This window comes from Notolabrus celidotus, chromosome 16, assembly GCF_009762535.1.
Source record: "Notolabrus celidotus isolate fNotCel1 chromosome 16, fNotCel1.pri, whole genome shotgun sequence".
Classification (NCBI taxonomy): domain Eukaryota; kingdom Metazoa; phylum Chordata; class Actinopteri; order Labriformes; family Labridae; genus Notolabrus; species Notolabrus celidotus.
This window is the reverse complement of record NC_048287.1, coordinates 14,669,838-14,686,104: the sequence shown is the minus strand read 5'-3', so window position 1 is coordinate 14,686,104 and position 16,267 is coordinate 14,669,838. Positions and strand designations below refer to the sequence as shown.

Sequence of the window (16,267 nt, the reverse complement as noted above, 5' to 3'; positions counted from 1 at the left end):
ATTCCCTTCTTTACAAATAACAGTACGAGTCACATAACATTACATAACATGTAACGTAACTTTTGTTTATTAAAATCTGATGCGTAAAGCCCCCTTTGTGACCAATAAAACCTCTGTCAATTTATATTATTGAAAATAAGAAGGAATCATACAATCATCACAACTTCATTGAATTGTGTTGGATTTGATGTGGTCAATGCAACATGTCTTCTACATGTTCATGCCATAGCTAAGTAACAAATTAAATTGTTAGATTATTTATACTTCATATTTTTGAAATCTTTTCTGTGTTTTCTTTTCTGATTTCCAGTGGCGCTATCTTCTTCTGTTGTTAAGTCCTTGCATATATACCTGACCTGAAGAGTCTTAGAAAACAAGGATGTAAGCATTACTGAATTTTAAAAACTTTTCAACGCCAGGCTTGCACACATTTTTTTTAGGGATAAGCACTCAAGAAAATTTGTAAAATTCTCCTCATACCCCATCACTAATTTGAGGTTTGTCTTAAATCCTCCTTTTCCTCCATGAACTTCTGAGAACCTTCTTTTGACCACCTTCTTGACCATTTATACGTTAATGATAAGATAAATTCTAATCCAGTGAGCAGAATATCTGATTCTGTGTCTTTGACGGCAGCAATTGAGCTCAATAATGTAAGTGATGCAAAAAGAAGTGCCTATCCTGTTTTGTTAGAGTGCTACATTTGACAACATCCACCAAAGCAATTGTATTGTCCTCTACGGAAATGTATAGCTCTCTGTGGCACAGTGTTTTATGGATTTTGCTGTAGCTTATCACTGATTTTATTTTTTATTTATGAGACTGTGTCACATTTAAAGATGATTTCTTTGGATTCGCTGACATTCATGTCGAACAAGATGTCCCTCATGGAAGCATTCTTGGTCTCATGATCGTTTGTCTTCACAAGCTCTGCCAGTGCAATTAAATTAGTCATCACAAATATTGGATATCACTATTACAGTGATGACACAACTATTTATCTCTGTTTACCAGACTTGGCCATTTAAATGATATTCTTGCCGTCTCACTGATTGTATACTTTGTGTTAAACGTGGGCTTGAAAACCAAAGTCCAAAGCAAATACTCCTTAACTGTCTATAAATTCAAACAATCTGTTTAGCAGGTCACAAGCAATCAGGTCACAAAAACTTAAAGCTGTTATTAACACAATGATACCGTCATTGAATCCTTATATACTGTAATCACTGACATTGTTGCAATTTTTACAAAACTAATCTCCAAAAGTATTGACAGATCACCTGTAGCCAGAAGTTCCATATGTACAAAAAAATCACCCCTCCACTCACATCAATGCACTGGCTCCCTGTATCTTTTAACCGATGATAAACTCCTTCTACAAAGCCTTACATAATTCAGCACCTATCAGCTTGATCAGTGACTGCCCTCTGGTGTATGTCCAAACATGAACTCTCAGATCTTCCACTGTCTTTGTTTCTGAAGTTCATAAAGTGTCCCACAAGAAATTTGGATGGCAGCTTTTGGCTTATGGACCTAAACTGTGGAACAACCTCCCACTAGATCTTAGAACAGCACACTCTCTTTGAATGTTTAAGAGGAACTTAAGAGAAGAGAAATTAAGGACTTGCCTTATAAAATTGACTGATTGACTGACTTGAATAATTTAGCCTAACATTGTTGGTATCTGCTGTGAACTTTTGATCTTGATTGTTTTGCCCTTTCAGTTGCATCTAGTTATTAGTTATTAGTCAGTGCTACACTTAGAGATGCATGAAGTCCTTAAAAGGGGTTAATTTTCATCTAAAGGGAACAAGTTATTATCTTATGTGCACAAAAACTATAGTGTGAACGAGTTATAATCTTGTAGGAACAAGATAGCTATCTTGTTCCTACAAGATAGCTATCTTGTGCAAAGAAGTTATTATCTTTTTTAAACTAGATAACTATCTTGTGTGAACAAGTGATTATCTTTTAAGAAGAAGCAAACTATCTTGTGCTAATAAGTCATTATCCTGAGGGTATCAGATAATTATTTGTGTTGTGTTATAATTATGTGGGAACAAGATAACTGTCTTGTGTGGACAAGTTATCAACTTGCAGAATAGGGTAATTTTTGTGTTGTGCCAATATAATTTTGTGGGAACATATAACTATCATGTGCAGAGAAGTTATTATCGTGTAAGAACAAGGTAACTATCTTCTTATAACAAGTGATTATTTAGGAACAAGCTAATGTTCTTGTCTCAACGGTTTACTATGCAAGCTAGTAATAATAAGTTATTGTGTTGTACCAAGATCATTTTTTGGTAACAAGTTATTCTCTTGTGGGATCAAGATTGCTATCTTAGGCAAGCAAGTTATTGTCTTGTTCACATAATAATACCTTATTACATGTGCATGCAGATAATTGGCTTATAAAGAATATTACCTCATTGGACTTCAGGGAATGTGTGCTTTAATGCAATATTATTATTTTGTTAGTTGAAAAGAAGCCTTCCTAAGGTAAGGATACATAGAATTATCTCCAGTCAATGATGAAACAGGCTGCAAGTACCAAACTGTGCATGCGCGTCATTATGAAAAGAGGAATGTTAATGTCCAAGTGGTTTATGAGCAAAAACATTTCAGAGAAGGAAGGCTTTAACAGCTGACCACAAGCTATCCCATGCTGATTGTATAGGATCAACACACTTAATTTGGGTACTGTAATCAGCAATGGACTCTCCAAAATTAATGTGACAAGAATTCAAGTACTATTGAAACACAGGACATTCCTTTCCCTTAAATATTTGAGAGTAATTGAACCGAGAACTTTAATAATTGGAGCTCAGTCAATTTGTGCTCAATCTCTTTTCTCCTTTCCTTGTCCTCGTCACTGTGCAGGAATTATTTTTGCTTTTGTTATGATCGTTCACATATGCATGACATTTAAAAATCAGAGCACATTATTCATTAAACAGAGCTGCAGATCAAGTTGATTTAATCTGGACAACTGATGAGTCATTGGCAGATATAGTCTGGTCTATTTGATCTTGGAGTGGAAGTTAAGTTATTGATCTGTTGTGTAAAGACTGAGAGTTTTATGATGAGGAAAATATTAAACTAAGAGACCACAAAGTGCATAATGAACAGGCTTGGTAAGGGATGATTTCCTTACTAGACAGCTGATCATTTGATATGTGGTGGTAGAGCCATTACTCAAATAGCTAGTAGTGCTTAAGCCAAACACAGTTATGGTTCTCATTGCAGTCTTTTGTTGTGCCCCAAATTTTACTTAACATTTGATTGCAAAAAAAGCTGTTTGGGCATATTTTGGGGGCATTTTTTTGAACATTTTTTAATTTTACATCACAATCACAAGCTTCAACAAAAGGAAAACAAAAGCAAAACACTGGCACTGATAGCTCATAAGCAGGGTCCCCCACAAGTTAAAGCTATAAAAGTAATTGTGCAAGAATGGAGAGAAAGACATTTACACCTTACAATAATAAAAATGCCCTCTCAGGGACTCTGTGCACTGTATGTGTTGAGACTCAGTTCATCCGTTTAGGGGGAGTGCTTTTTAATTTTTTCCCAGTTGAATACTTTCACAATCTAGCTTACAGTTCTTGTTTTCTTCCAAATTGCCTCCCTGAGTATTAATGCACCCACACAGATGCACATACCCACATGCATTCTTACTTGGACCACTTCTTAGACTCACCCAACCATCTGCATCTAACCCTCCAAAAAATCTGCTTCTCTTCAATAGTTAAAATGACTAAATATCCTCAATTCACTGGGTGCATGTAAGTCAAATACAAAAAACCCACACACAATCAGACAGAGCTAGCCATGAAGCTGCATATTTATCACACATTATAACAGAGGAAGATATGATGAGACTGTCATCTGTAAAGCCAGGAGATCTACAAACCAGCAGAAAAGATAGGACGTCAAATGGGGGAAGGAAATGAGTTGACATTTTCCATCTACTTGTAAATATGAGTCATCTTCCAAAGCTAAAAACAACATTAGTTTTATTTGACATAAACACTGACACACATACATTAAAAAGATTGACTCCAAATCACACCTCAAGCAACAATAAACTTTTTTAAAGCCGATTACTGGATTGGAGACGTCAACCTGTTTATCTTTTTGGTTGTCGGCAACTGATTCATCTATTTTTTTGTCCCCCAAATTTTACTTAACATTTTATCGCAAAAACAAAACTGTTTGGGCATATTTTGGAGGTATTTTTTTGGAATAAGATTCTCAACATTTTTGAATTTTTGAGAATATTTTTACATCTAGAGAGCAACGTCACAATCACAAACTTCAACGAAAGGAAAACAAAAGAAAAACACTGGCACTGATTGCTTATAAGCAGAGTCCCCTATAAGTTAAAGCTATCAAAGTAATTGCATAAAAATGGAGCGAAAGGTAAATACACCTTACAAATCCTGCTTCATGTTCCATATCGCCCAACTCACACCTGGATAAAAGTCATTCTGAACCTGCAACACCATAGTCCCATTATAAATCCCTCCTGGCAGAGCCCCCGCTTCAAATGATCACATTTGAAGCTTGAGCTGCTGATGGTATTGTGGTTAGAGGACACTTCCGTGAAAAAGCAAGGCCATTTCACAGAATCCCCCTCATTATGGTCAGTTGTGGCAATGATAGAAGGTGGTGGATAAATGATGGAAATGGAGCTGTAGCTGAAGGGACGCCTGTTCTGTGGGTCACACTATGATGTGAACCTAGAGGATAATGATGCTGGAGAAAAGGCCATGTGACTCACAGCTTGGATTAAATACAACGTGACTGCATCACATTCTGTCATGAAAGAATGAAACTTTCTTTTCTTGGGGATACAGAAAACCAGAGGCACAACAGATAAGGCTGAATGATCTGTTAGCAGAGACGTACGAGAGAGTTTGCTAGTTGTGCTTCATGAAAGAGATCAGACACATGTTAGAAGTTATTTCTAACGAGGCAAGGAATATTTTCATTCATTACCCGGCTATGTTGAATACATGATTCTGATCGGTTAAAACCCCATATCAGGGGTGATTAATTTTCAACAGCAAAAGGGACACCAGGGACAACCTGATCATGCAAATCATATCAAATTAATCCATGGAAAGAAGATCAAGATAATTTCACCTGTGCCTGTTGACACTGTAGCAAAAAATATTAGTTCCTGTTAGCATTCTAAAGTAGTAAATATGTAAGTCTCAGGCTGGTCAGAGCAGCTGGGGGAGACCATAGACTGTATAAAATATGGACATAGTATCCGTGACATCACCCATCTGTTTCTGAAGAGCTGTTTTGAGACCAATCGTCGGCGGCAGCCATATTGCTGCTGTCGAGCCAGTTAAGAGGCAGAGTTTGAGCCTCCTAGCCAACAGCTGCAGCGTTCCCGCAGGCAGCTGTGCCTCTCATTGGAAGACACCTAATCTCAATATCTTCGAAATTGCAGCGTTAGAAAAAAATTCACCCCCCTCACAGTGAGAGCACATTGAGAAATGAGCTATCCAGACTACACTCATCTTTTGTACCAGGCTGTAAATATGTTTATTTCTGCTGTAAGGATCGTCTTTTTCCCATTCATGTGTATGTGACTTCCGGTATTTCCGGAGCCAGCCTCAAGCGGATCCTAGATGAACTGCAGCTTTTAACACTTCCGCATTGACTCATATTTTTAGACCGGAGGTTGCCGCTTGGGGGAGACACTGGGCCTCAACCATCCATGATAGGGAAAAGTGTAGCACGATCCTGCTCTACAATCCAGGCACTGGCAACAGAGCTGGTGAGTGCATCACTAGGTTGCAGATTGCTACAAAGTAACTCAGAATTTAAGTGGTACTAATAATAGCAACAATTTTAAAATGAATGCCTTACTTCTGTCTGAAAGTGTGTCAACTGTAAAGCTCTGAGAAGAAAGAGAGCTGAATGAGGACATAAATGTCAACAAATATTCCTGCAGAAGTCCGGTTTACTGATCTAACGTTGCCTCAATGGAAATGTTCAGTTTCATTCAAATTCTAACAAATAGGCAGGCTAGTGTTTTAACTTGAGCGTGAATTGACATGGTAATAAGAAACTGTAAGATTTCCCCCTGTAAATGACAGCTTTGGGTCTGTTTTTGTTCACTTGTAATCAAGCTTTATAATTGAAAATTTCTCTGAAAAAACTGCTAATAGAGAGAGACATACAATCAATGATTGAAATGATGTTTCCTGAAATTTGATCTCACAAGTTTCATATTTGATATCTTTAGATTCTTTTGGATTCTATATGATACTTTGGAGGCAGTTAAGTTCATATTTCTGGATTAATCATTTTTTACAATATCTCTGAAGAAAACATGGTCCGTTTAAGTGTGTTGTTTGATAAACGTTGGCCCTAAACTTGGACCCTGTTATTAATTCCAGCCCTCTCTTTGATTGAATTTGATGCCCCTGATTTATTACATGGGATTGATTTAGCACTGCCATAGTAGTGACCTTCCATGTAGCTTTAAATCTAAACCTTAATTGGCAAAAGTTTATCTGTAAGTAACATTTTTGTGCTTGTATTAAACATAGTAAAAGGCCTTATCTACAGAATCGTAAAACAAATAAGCCGTTGTTTCTTTCTGGAATGTACAGTAAGTCTGCTTTACCAAATTTTTGGATGCATAGGTTTCAGTGTTGCACTACAGGCCTCCGAAAAACACCTCTCCCAACCTGCTGACCTCAAATAACCAAATGGAGGGGTATATTTTACCCACAAAGTTCAGTAAATGTTTTCTCCCTTGCCTGGTCATACCACTAATATATCCAGTTTATGGTGCATCAGGTCTCATGAAAGATAGATAGTTTCTAGCCTCTAGATTGCACACAACCTGCTTACTCAGTGAATTTTCAGCTCTCCTCTGCATCACTCTCATGGGGAGCATGTGGCGGGTCAGCTGTCCTAAATGTAATATGCATCAAGAACCCAGTATTAAGCAGCAAATTCAATTCTGACAATGTGTTTAGCTGCTGAGTCTGCAGAGAACTGCTGAATGGGAGCTGGATATCACGTCTTCAACCTCTGGGAAGGTTATAATTGAAGTGCACATAAGGAGCAGAAGAGGAGGAATCTGCAGCTCAGACTGAATATCTATATTTCCTTTTTAGTGCTTTTTCAACTTGGAGGAGAAATGTCATCATCAGGCTTAGGAAAAAATAGGCGTGTGTATTTGTTTGTTCTGCTCAAATCACTTTTAATCTTCTCAATGCTGATGAAAAAGGATTGTGGCACAACTGCAGAAGGGTGAAAGCAGCAAATTTATTTACAGCTATGAGTCATCTTCAGCACAAAAAAAGATGCTATTCTTAAAACAACAGGAAGGCAGTATGATTGTTAGAGTAAAGATTTGAGGGCTGTGGGAAGGAATCTGTCAATAATTTGAAAAATTGATGCCTGACTCAATGGGATACAACCTCATAGAAAGTGTTAGTATTCGCCTAAAAAATCAATTACTGCACAATTACAGGCGCCAGGGCAGGCGGAGATTAGAGAAATGGAGAGGTAATGACTGTTATAGTAAAGCTCTGCTACCTGCACATGCACAGGCAACACACACATCCACAAATTAATCTCTCCTTGTTGGCATTTTTAAAAGAATCTGTCTGTTCCAAAAGAAAAAGTGTGGATTCATCTGACATGTTTAATTATACAACAGCTACATGTGCTCTACAGTCTGGATTCTCATCAGCAGACACATCAATCTCAGGGTAAACAGGGAGGAGGGCTGGTGCGATGTGTTACACTTTTCTCATCACAGGGTGATGGATGTAGGGGGAAACTGTGATGCCATGTCAGGACAGGAAAGCCTCTAGAAACATTTGGTCAGAAGTTGAAACGGTCCAAACTCTGACAGCCAAGAGGTGACGTATGCCAAAATAGAAGTTTGTTTAGAGAACAGTTTTTTACTTCTGTAGCCTGAAATCAGTTTCTGTCTTCAGTGCCATTTATCCTCAAAGCTAAATAAAAGTGACTTGCTTATACTGCTGCAATTTAATGAAGCATCTCCAATCAACAACAAGATAGATGTAATGGGTCAAGAGCATTTACTGTATATAAATATGGAGGATGTGCCCTTATCCCCTCCCACTGTAAAAAGTGAAGCCAAAATAAAGCACTGCTGATAAGCACTGCATTTTGTGCTGATGACACGCACAGTTCAATGACTGTCGTGTTTGTTCCACTTTCCCTCACTGTTCTACCACTACCCTGCTTATCCTATGAAGACCACTGTAGAAGCCCCATTTGTCAACAGAGCTGTCAATCATGACATCACAAAGCGGCAGCCGCCGGCTGCGAGAATTGAAGCCAATGTGGAAGTGTAAAAAACTGCAGTTTCTCGAGTGTCTGCTTGAGGCTGGCTCCAGAGGTACCGGAAACCACACACACACAAATAAAAAAAAAAGCCGATCTTTACAGCAGAAATAAACATGTTTGCAGCCTGGTTCAAAAAACAAGTGTAATCTGGATAGCTCATTTCCTTGATCAGCACTAGCGCTAGTTAGCATAGACACATAGCTACATGTTCGTAGCTGTGTACCAAGACACACGTCGACATACTGACAAATAAAACAACAAGAAGCACTAAATCTGTGACTAATCATTCAATAAGGTCCTGCTGCAGGCGCCTCTCTGTCAGGATCAGATTCTGGATCAAATTCAGAGGGTTGAAGTAATGCGGGTCTGTGAGCAGCCGTGTATATTCAGCCAACATGTAAACATTAGATCAACGTGCTGGATAGCCGAGGCCACACTCCACTTCCTGAGGGGGCGTGGTCAGAGAGCTCATTCTCATTTAAAGGCACAGACACAGTAAACAGACTGTTCTGAGCAGGGCTGAAAATGAGGGGTTTACAGGCATGCCAAGATTTGATTTCAAAGTGTTTTTTTGATCATAAACTTCAAAGACATGTTTTGGGGACCTCTTAGACCAATATATTTTGATGAAAAAGAGCATAATATATTTAAGGTTGACCACCTCTATTTGGACGGATTAATAGGACACATGAGAAAAGATGTACAAACAATTAGTGATATGTGACAACAACATTTAGAAAGCCTGCTCTTGCAAGCTTATTTAAGCTGCATGAGCAAAGAACAACAATCTATCTACAGAGTAGTTTCCTTTTTGATAAACTCTCAGATAGCCAAAATTAATAACCTTGTTTTTTTATTTTTGGATACTTTGGCAAATTTCAAGTTTGATTTGTTTTCTTGAATTGAAAAGTCTGTTGAATCTGTTTTAAAAAAGGAGAGAGGGAATTGTTAACCATGAAGCTGGATCCCCACCATTTGGTTTTAATCCTCTGTTGCTGCCAAAACTGAGAGCACTTTGAAGTCAGTGTTCATTTCAGCAAACAAAACCCTCCTACAGAAGCAGATTGTAGTAGAATAAATGCTGCTGAGTCAACACCTGGGCTGCAAGGCGTGGGTTGCTCCAGTATTTGACTAATATGATAACTACGGGTGGCTGCAGAATCTGTTGTACCTTCTGTTTGTTTGTTTCATAAAAGCAGTCAGAAAACAGGCTTACTGACTCCCAATTTTTATGTAAAAAGTGTTAATCGTTACAATTAAAGGGGAATTTATACCTGTCATTGCAACCCAAAAATTGCAGCATCAAAGTTGAATTTTTTTGTTGTTGTTAGGTATGCAAATCTGCCACCAGGGGTCATCTACTCCCCTCCACCTACCACTACACCTACAATTTGTAGAGCCAACTAAAAAAAACTTGTTCTTGATCATTAAAGTATCATGATAAAACTTCAATCAGCTCACTATATCTATAGAAGAAGATTAGAGTGGATAAAAAAACACTTTATAGTACAAAGACAGACTTTTACCGGTTTAAAATTGGCCTTTTTCATAAAAATCAGCTTATTAAATCAAAACTGACCTATAAAACAATCTGACAAATGGTCCTAATACATGGAATTAATCTATTTTTTAATGAGAAGCATGTCACAATATAAACGCTCATTAATCACAATTGAGAATGAGGGGTAAAATGATGCTGCCTAATGTACTGCACATAATGAAATAACCAGAGCTGGATCCAATCATCTCAAGCACTCTGAACTACACCAAATCGTCAGCACTCTGTATTATATTACCACGAATTAATGGCCTGATACAGAGCTTTGTTTAATGATTAGTTAACCACTCTGTCGGTTTGTGCAATCTCTAACATTAATCATTTCTGTAGTGGTTTAAACAGCTCATAAGAATACATTGATGCTTGAATCTTTTGCTTTCTTGCTCACTACACCTTTAAATAAGCTATCACCTGTATTTTCATTGATTAAAAAATACAATTCAGGAAGTTAAGTCTGCTTTGTAGAGCCAAAATTGTAAAAGCTTCCTTAAAATCATCGGTAGTGACAATTTCAAGCTTGTGTGGCCTCTGCTGTGTGCACGTTGTTAGGATGACATCCTCTCTCATATCAGCATCGTGTAGATGATTTAGCTTTTGTTCCTAATAGCAAAGGGCCGGGACAGATCTAATACCTTTCATTACTATTTATAGCCCCGCCAGATTTGAGTCACAGTTTCCTTTGATATCTTCCATAAATATTTATTGTCTGAAAAACCACACAGTGCTTTAACTCTTCTATTATTAGACATAGACAGAGCAGAGTTTCAGACCAGTCATATTTTAGAGACCCATTAATAGCCTCTTTGTTTTGATTAGCGCTATTAGATTTCTCTTTTTGTACATAGAATCTGAGAAACCTGAATAGTATTGAGCAAAAAGTGAGGGAAAATCCTCTTCAGTGATTAGCTTTGGAGAAAATGGGGGTTCACATTAGCAGCGTTTTGCCTATAATTGAGAGAATTTCACTATAATTGCTGCAAACAATGTTGTGAAAGCTCATGTTTCTTATTTTGTAAAGTTGCAGTTTCCTCTCCTCTTTAAATGCAGCATCATCCTAATGAACCTGCCACAGTATGTTGCGTTCGCTCCTCCATGATTACTTCCTTCCTGATTCAGGGCTTCACTGAGGCGACCCAGATAGGGCTGAGTGCCTCGCAAAGTATTACCAGATAAGGAGGGGAGACAGCAGCATTAGTAGGGAGTGGAATAAGCCCCGAGATAAAAGTGAAAGTGCCTCAGAGAAAGTGAGGAAACTGGCCAAGCCTGTTTTGTGTGTGTGTTTTTTTGGTTTGTTTTGGCTGTTATGTGTTTGTGCTTTGGTAGAGATACTCTTGAAGGTTAAATGCATGCTGCAGCATTTTAAAAGAACTTCTAATAAGTCTATTTTTATCTGGATATATCTTCCAATAAAATACGACATTGTCATGTCACAACAACAGAAGCATAAAAGAACAAAACTTTTGGTAATAGTTTAAATTTATTCTTCATTTTTTATATAAAAAGTGTGCTTATAAAACAGTAGAACAAATAAAAAAGTTCTCTATAATAATATAATTCTTATACAAAACATATACAATACATACAATATCAACACACAATCAGGAACAGTAGTGCAGTAGTAAAACTTTGTCAACAAACATACAAATAAAGTCACATTTTAAAATTGCTCTTATAGCATGACATACAAATACAGTGTAAATTTGTGTATGTGCCGGTAATACTCATTCTGTAACAACAACGAAAGCAAAATCTGCTACACTTTCTGGCTCAAACAGAGATCATTTATTAAATGTTAGCATCTGTAAAGTGTTTGTCGTAGTAAGAATCCCTGAAATCGCACGTCTATGCCTGCAAGAATGCAAGGACATTATTTCTTCTCCGTCTCCTGCGACGACCTTTGGATTGGATTGAGTGTTTTTTGGCTGCTGGAAAACAAAAATGTATAAAATCTTATTAGTATACAGGTGCCAAGCTGCATTTTGGAAATTAAATCAGTTGATGCATTTTCCAATTGTTCTCCAAGTTCAAACAAACAGGCTGCACGAACTGGCTGGTAAAATACAGCTGTTATTGCACTTGGATGAAACCATCCTAAAAGGATCAGTTAGTAAAACTTTACATGTTCTCAGTTTACACACCTTTGACACACACGTCCATGCAGTTCTGCCTGGACACAAAGTTGTTGCTGCTCCCTCCGCAGCCCGAGTAAATGAACTCCTCACACATCTTGGTGGCTGTGTTGTAGTAGAAACGAGGAATGGAGGCTGAGCACTTCCCTTTGTCTAGAGGGTCCAGGCAGAGCACGGGAACCGCTGTAATTATAACACAAAGCATGATTAGGCAGCTTATCATAAGAGAGGAATCAAGAGGTGAGCTTCTGGAGTACCAACTGCTATTTCCCCCTCTTGATTGTTTAATTATTTCCTTCTTCATCGACTGCGTACTATCATAAAGTCATGATGACATTTTCTATTTACACAATCGTATAAAGGTTCTTTAAGTTGCACCTCAAAAGCTGCTCAGATCTTTCTTCTTACCAATATCACCCAACCTTTTGAAGTCAAACCCTTCACATGGAGATTACTTTGAGCATCACTTGAGATAATATACTTAAACTCACTTTTTCTTGGACTGCAGTACTCCATGCATGACGTGAGGTCTTGGAAGCGGTTAGAGTTTCCCCTGCAGCCTCCATAGGAGAAGAGCTCACATTGCATGGAGGTCATGTTGAAGAAATACATGGGAAAGAGGGCACGGCAGGGTCCTTCCTCTCTAGGAAACCTGCAGATTTGGGGGATCTCTGCAGAGAGAAATGATAGATTTTTAGTTTTGGACAAGCAGTATCCTGAAGCGTTTGTGCATCTTTTGCAGAGTGAACTTGAGCAAGCACAGAATAAAACCTGATGTGATGTTTTACTTAGTTTCTCATGTAACATTTTTCAGAGTTAAACCACACCCAGTCCCAATTTGATGTCTTTCAAAGACATCCAAAGTCACCCTCCTCCTTAAGTGTTTGCTCATCACATTGAGAACTTACTTGGGATTCTGAAACAGGTTTTCTGGCACTCCTGGAAGCTCTTGAAGTTATTGGCATTCCCTTGGCAGCCTCCATAGTAGAAAGTCTCGCACTTCTGGGTGATGGTGTTGTAGTAATAGCGCCCAATTTCTCCTCTGCAAGGTCCCTCGTCCACTTGAAGGAGACACACGCCTGAAAGCAGCAAAAATGTTGTTACTTACGGACGAAAGCACCACAGAAAAAAAATACGTTTAACAGATTTGCGAGAGAAGTTCCTCTGAGGACCAACGTCACGTGATAGCAGACAAAGTAAGACTTTAGCATAGTTTACAGAGTTCGGTGAAAAGGACGTTAGAGGCTGCGCGTTACCTTTCGGTGCCAGGGCCAAAACGCTGTAAAACGAGGACAGCAGTGCCAGCAGCGCTATTGTGCAAAACTCCATTGTGCAAACCTCAGCTCCAAAGCCTTTTCCGCTCTCTCGACCATCCCAGACTGATCCAGTTTTATAGCAGACTGAAGTATTTCCCAGGGGAAGCAAGGGGCGGGGATATAATGACTCATTTCAATACTACAGCGTAACTCCGTCAAAGTGGTGATGAATGACTTGGTGACATCAGAGAGTCGCTTTAAACGTGCAATAATTGCGCACAGTATCGTTGCAGTAAAGTTGTGACTAATGGCACTTTCAAGCCAACTAAAATAATGTGAGAGAAAGTTGAATCCCTTGTGATAGTAGACAGTCAAAGATATGCTTTTTACTGGTCACTCAAGATGATGATGATGGTGATGATGATGATGATGATGATGATGATGATGATGGTGATGATAATAATGACGATAGAGATCAAGCTACCAAAAAAAATATTTGAAAATTTTCCACAAAACAAAAGCACAGTGTCGTTTCTCAGGAACAGACACTGGTATGTATCATTAATGTAACTCACACATCCAGACACACACACACACACACTTTCCTGAGAATCCTCTGATATCTTTAGTTTAGTTGACTAATCTCAGCAGCCTCCATCACTCTTTCAGGAAAAATGCTGCCTTGCTCCACTAAAAAGCTCAAGGTCCCCTTTTCGTGGCACTTGACAAAGCAGCATTGTCTAAAACCTTGAATAGAAATTATTAAATTATTAAAATTATTGTGCCCCACTGGTCAAGGGTGTACCTGTTTGCCTGGGGTGGTCTAACCAGAGCACTGACTTATGCAGGGGTGGCATGAAGTATGTAACACACATGAATAACATGTATTCACTCTCTCTATTTCCTTGATATTAACTTATATATTTTAACTACTAATATTAAAGTGTCCCGAGATGCTATATTCCTGTGTAAATGTTTTACTTGGGAAAGTATAAAAAGTATAAAGCATACAAATACTAGCCTAATTCTTTAAAGACTGTACAAAATGTATGTGAGTAACTAAAGTGTTGAGTTGCTTTGCTGTGAGTTGAGTTGAGTTGCTGTAAAAAAAAAAAAAAAAAGCCCAAATAGTTGATTTTATCACAAGTCTCATCTCTGAAGAGGTCAAGCCAATTATATTTGAAGGTTTTGGGATTGAATGTGGGGTGGCCAATCAGATTCCGGTTGTAGATTATGATGGTTTATTTCAGTTGAGGAAGTTACTGGAAAACTGTCATGAACAATGATGTGTCTCCACTTTGACAGGTGGAGGCTAAATACAGATTAGACGTCTTATCACAGTGACCTTATAGATGAGGCACCACCCACTAACACTTGTTTTGTTGAAGATTAAGGAGGATAAAATAGCAAAAAGAAAAAAGAAAATAGAAATCAAATCTATGATGTGCAGTAAATGCAAAACATGTTGTACATACAGATCAAATTAACCCAAACAGACACCTGTGTGATTAACTACTCTGTAATTCAGATAATGGCACGATCACAAGGGGGCTTGTTTTAATCAGATTATTGGATTTGGATTGTTTATGCAGATTACTTTATAACCCAGATTGAAGGGAGAGGAGAGGGATTCTTCAGCAGGTTTTCAGGGGTGGAGGGCTGCTCCAGCAATCGTAAGTGTACTTATATTCCTTTAATGAAGTTTTGTTAAACATGATTCAAATGTTTGAGAATCTTTTTATCTCTGATTTTGAAATAACAAATGCTGAATGTTTTCATTTTGTTATTTTGACAGAGGATGCCAGTAATAAACATTGATGATCTGACGGACAAGGATAAAGCTCTAATGGAAGTAAACCAACTTAAAAATGAAGTGAAGCTTGAAAGGTGGTTGGTAAGTTTTATTGCTCTAAAGGTTTTTTTTCTGCACCTTTATCATGTTTTCTAAATAACAAGGAATAACTAGCTGTCTGTACATATAGCCAAGGCACGCACTATGTCAGTTTTAACACCTGTCTGATCTGTTTAGACCTCTAAATGCTGTGAGGAAATCAAAGACTACATCCAGGCTGGAGTAGAGGAGGACATCCTTGTCAAAGGCATGCCAGAAGACAAGAACCCCTTCAAGGAGAAAGGTGGCTGTGTTGTCTGCTAGACTGGACCTTGAGAGCTTTTCATAGCTCAGATTAGCACCCAAGAATATTTTCCCTCCGTTCACACAAAAGATTTGCAGAGTGAGAAGACTAGAAGAACAAAAAAAAGACAGAACTTATAAAAACTTCACTGGTTCCCATGTAAATGATTTGCCATCTTCTGGCCAGATTTGTTGCCTCATAATTGTATTCTTTGAAGAGAGGCAGTAAATAAAAGCTGGTCTTGGCAAGAGTTATGTAATGCTTCTTTCTTATGTGGTGGATGTAGTCTGAGCAAATTGGTCCATGTGTTGTTTCATACACAGAAGCAACGGTCATTAAAACAGCTTGTTTGTAACTCAGCCTGTCTCCTTCAATCACTGTGGGAAGCTTTCATGACTGGGTAGAGAAACAAATGCATCTTCATTTTGTGGACATTCAGAGTTTGACAAAGTTTTTCTCAAACATTTCAATGAGATGATTAAAATTTTGTGAAAAAAAAAGTCCTATTCTTCATGAAGTTCCAGTCATTGTTACCATTTAAGTGTTTATGGAAATTAATAAGCAGACAATAACGAATGAATATATGATAGAGGAATAAATAGAAAGCAGTAGGCCTTTTCTAGCTGCCTAAAGTGTTAGAGAACAAAGGTTTAAAATGTTATCTGTATATTATCCAATGGTGGATCTATTTTTACGATTTTTTCAACCTGTTGTTTTCTACCTACTTGATTTGGATCCCTCGGAAGGTAACATGCTAGCTTGTGATCCTTTAGGCCTTCTGGTCAAGGTTTACACCAGAGTAAATTTTTCCTTATAGCTAATTAAATGATA

The 16,267-nt window shown here is 38.0% G+C and overlaps 1 protein-coding gene across 2 annotated transcripts; it reads right to left on the bottom strand.

Moving 5' to 3' along the window:
* Window positions 1-11,374: 11,374 nt before the first annotated feature.
* tfpi2 (tissue factor pathway inhibitor 2) lies at window positions 11,375-13,439 on the bottom strand. 2 transcript variants are annotated; one of them, XM_034705343.1, is made up of 5 exons: window positions 13,302-13,439; window positions 12,954-13,124; window positions 12,537-12,716; window positions 12,055-12,228; window positions 11,375-11,838 (listed from the first exon to the last, which is right to left on the bottom strand). In XM_034705343.1, exons 1-5 carry the CDS (start codon window positions 13,372-13,374, stop codon window positions 11,759-11,761), a joined length of 678 nt encoding a protein of 225 aa, XP_034561234.1. In that variant the 5' UTR covers window positions 13,375-13,439; the 3' UTR covers window positions 11,375-11,758. The 2 variants fall into 2 exon arrangements, with proteins under 2 accessions (XP_034561234.1, XP_034561233.1); XM_034705342.1 differs by having other exon boundaries at window positions 11,375-11,841; window positions 13,302-13,437.
* Window positions 13,440-16,267: the final 2,828 nt, after the last annotated feature.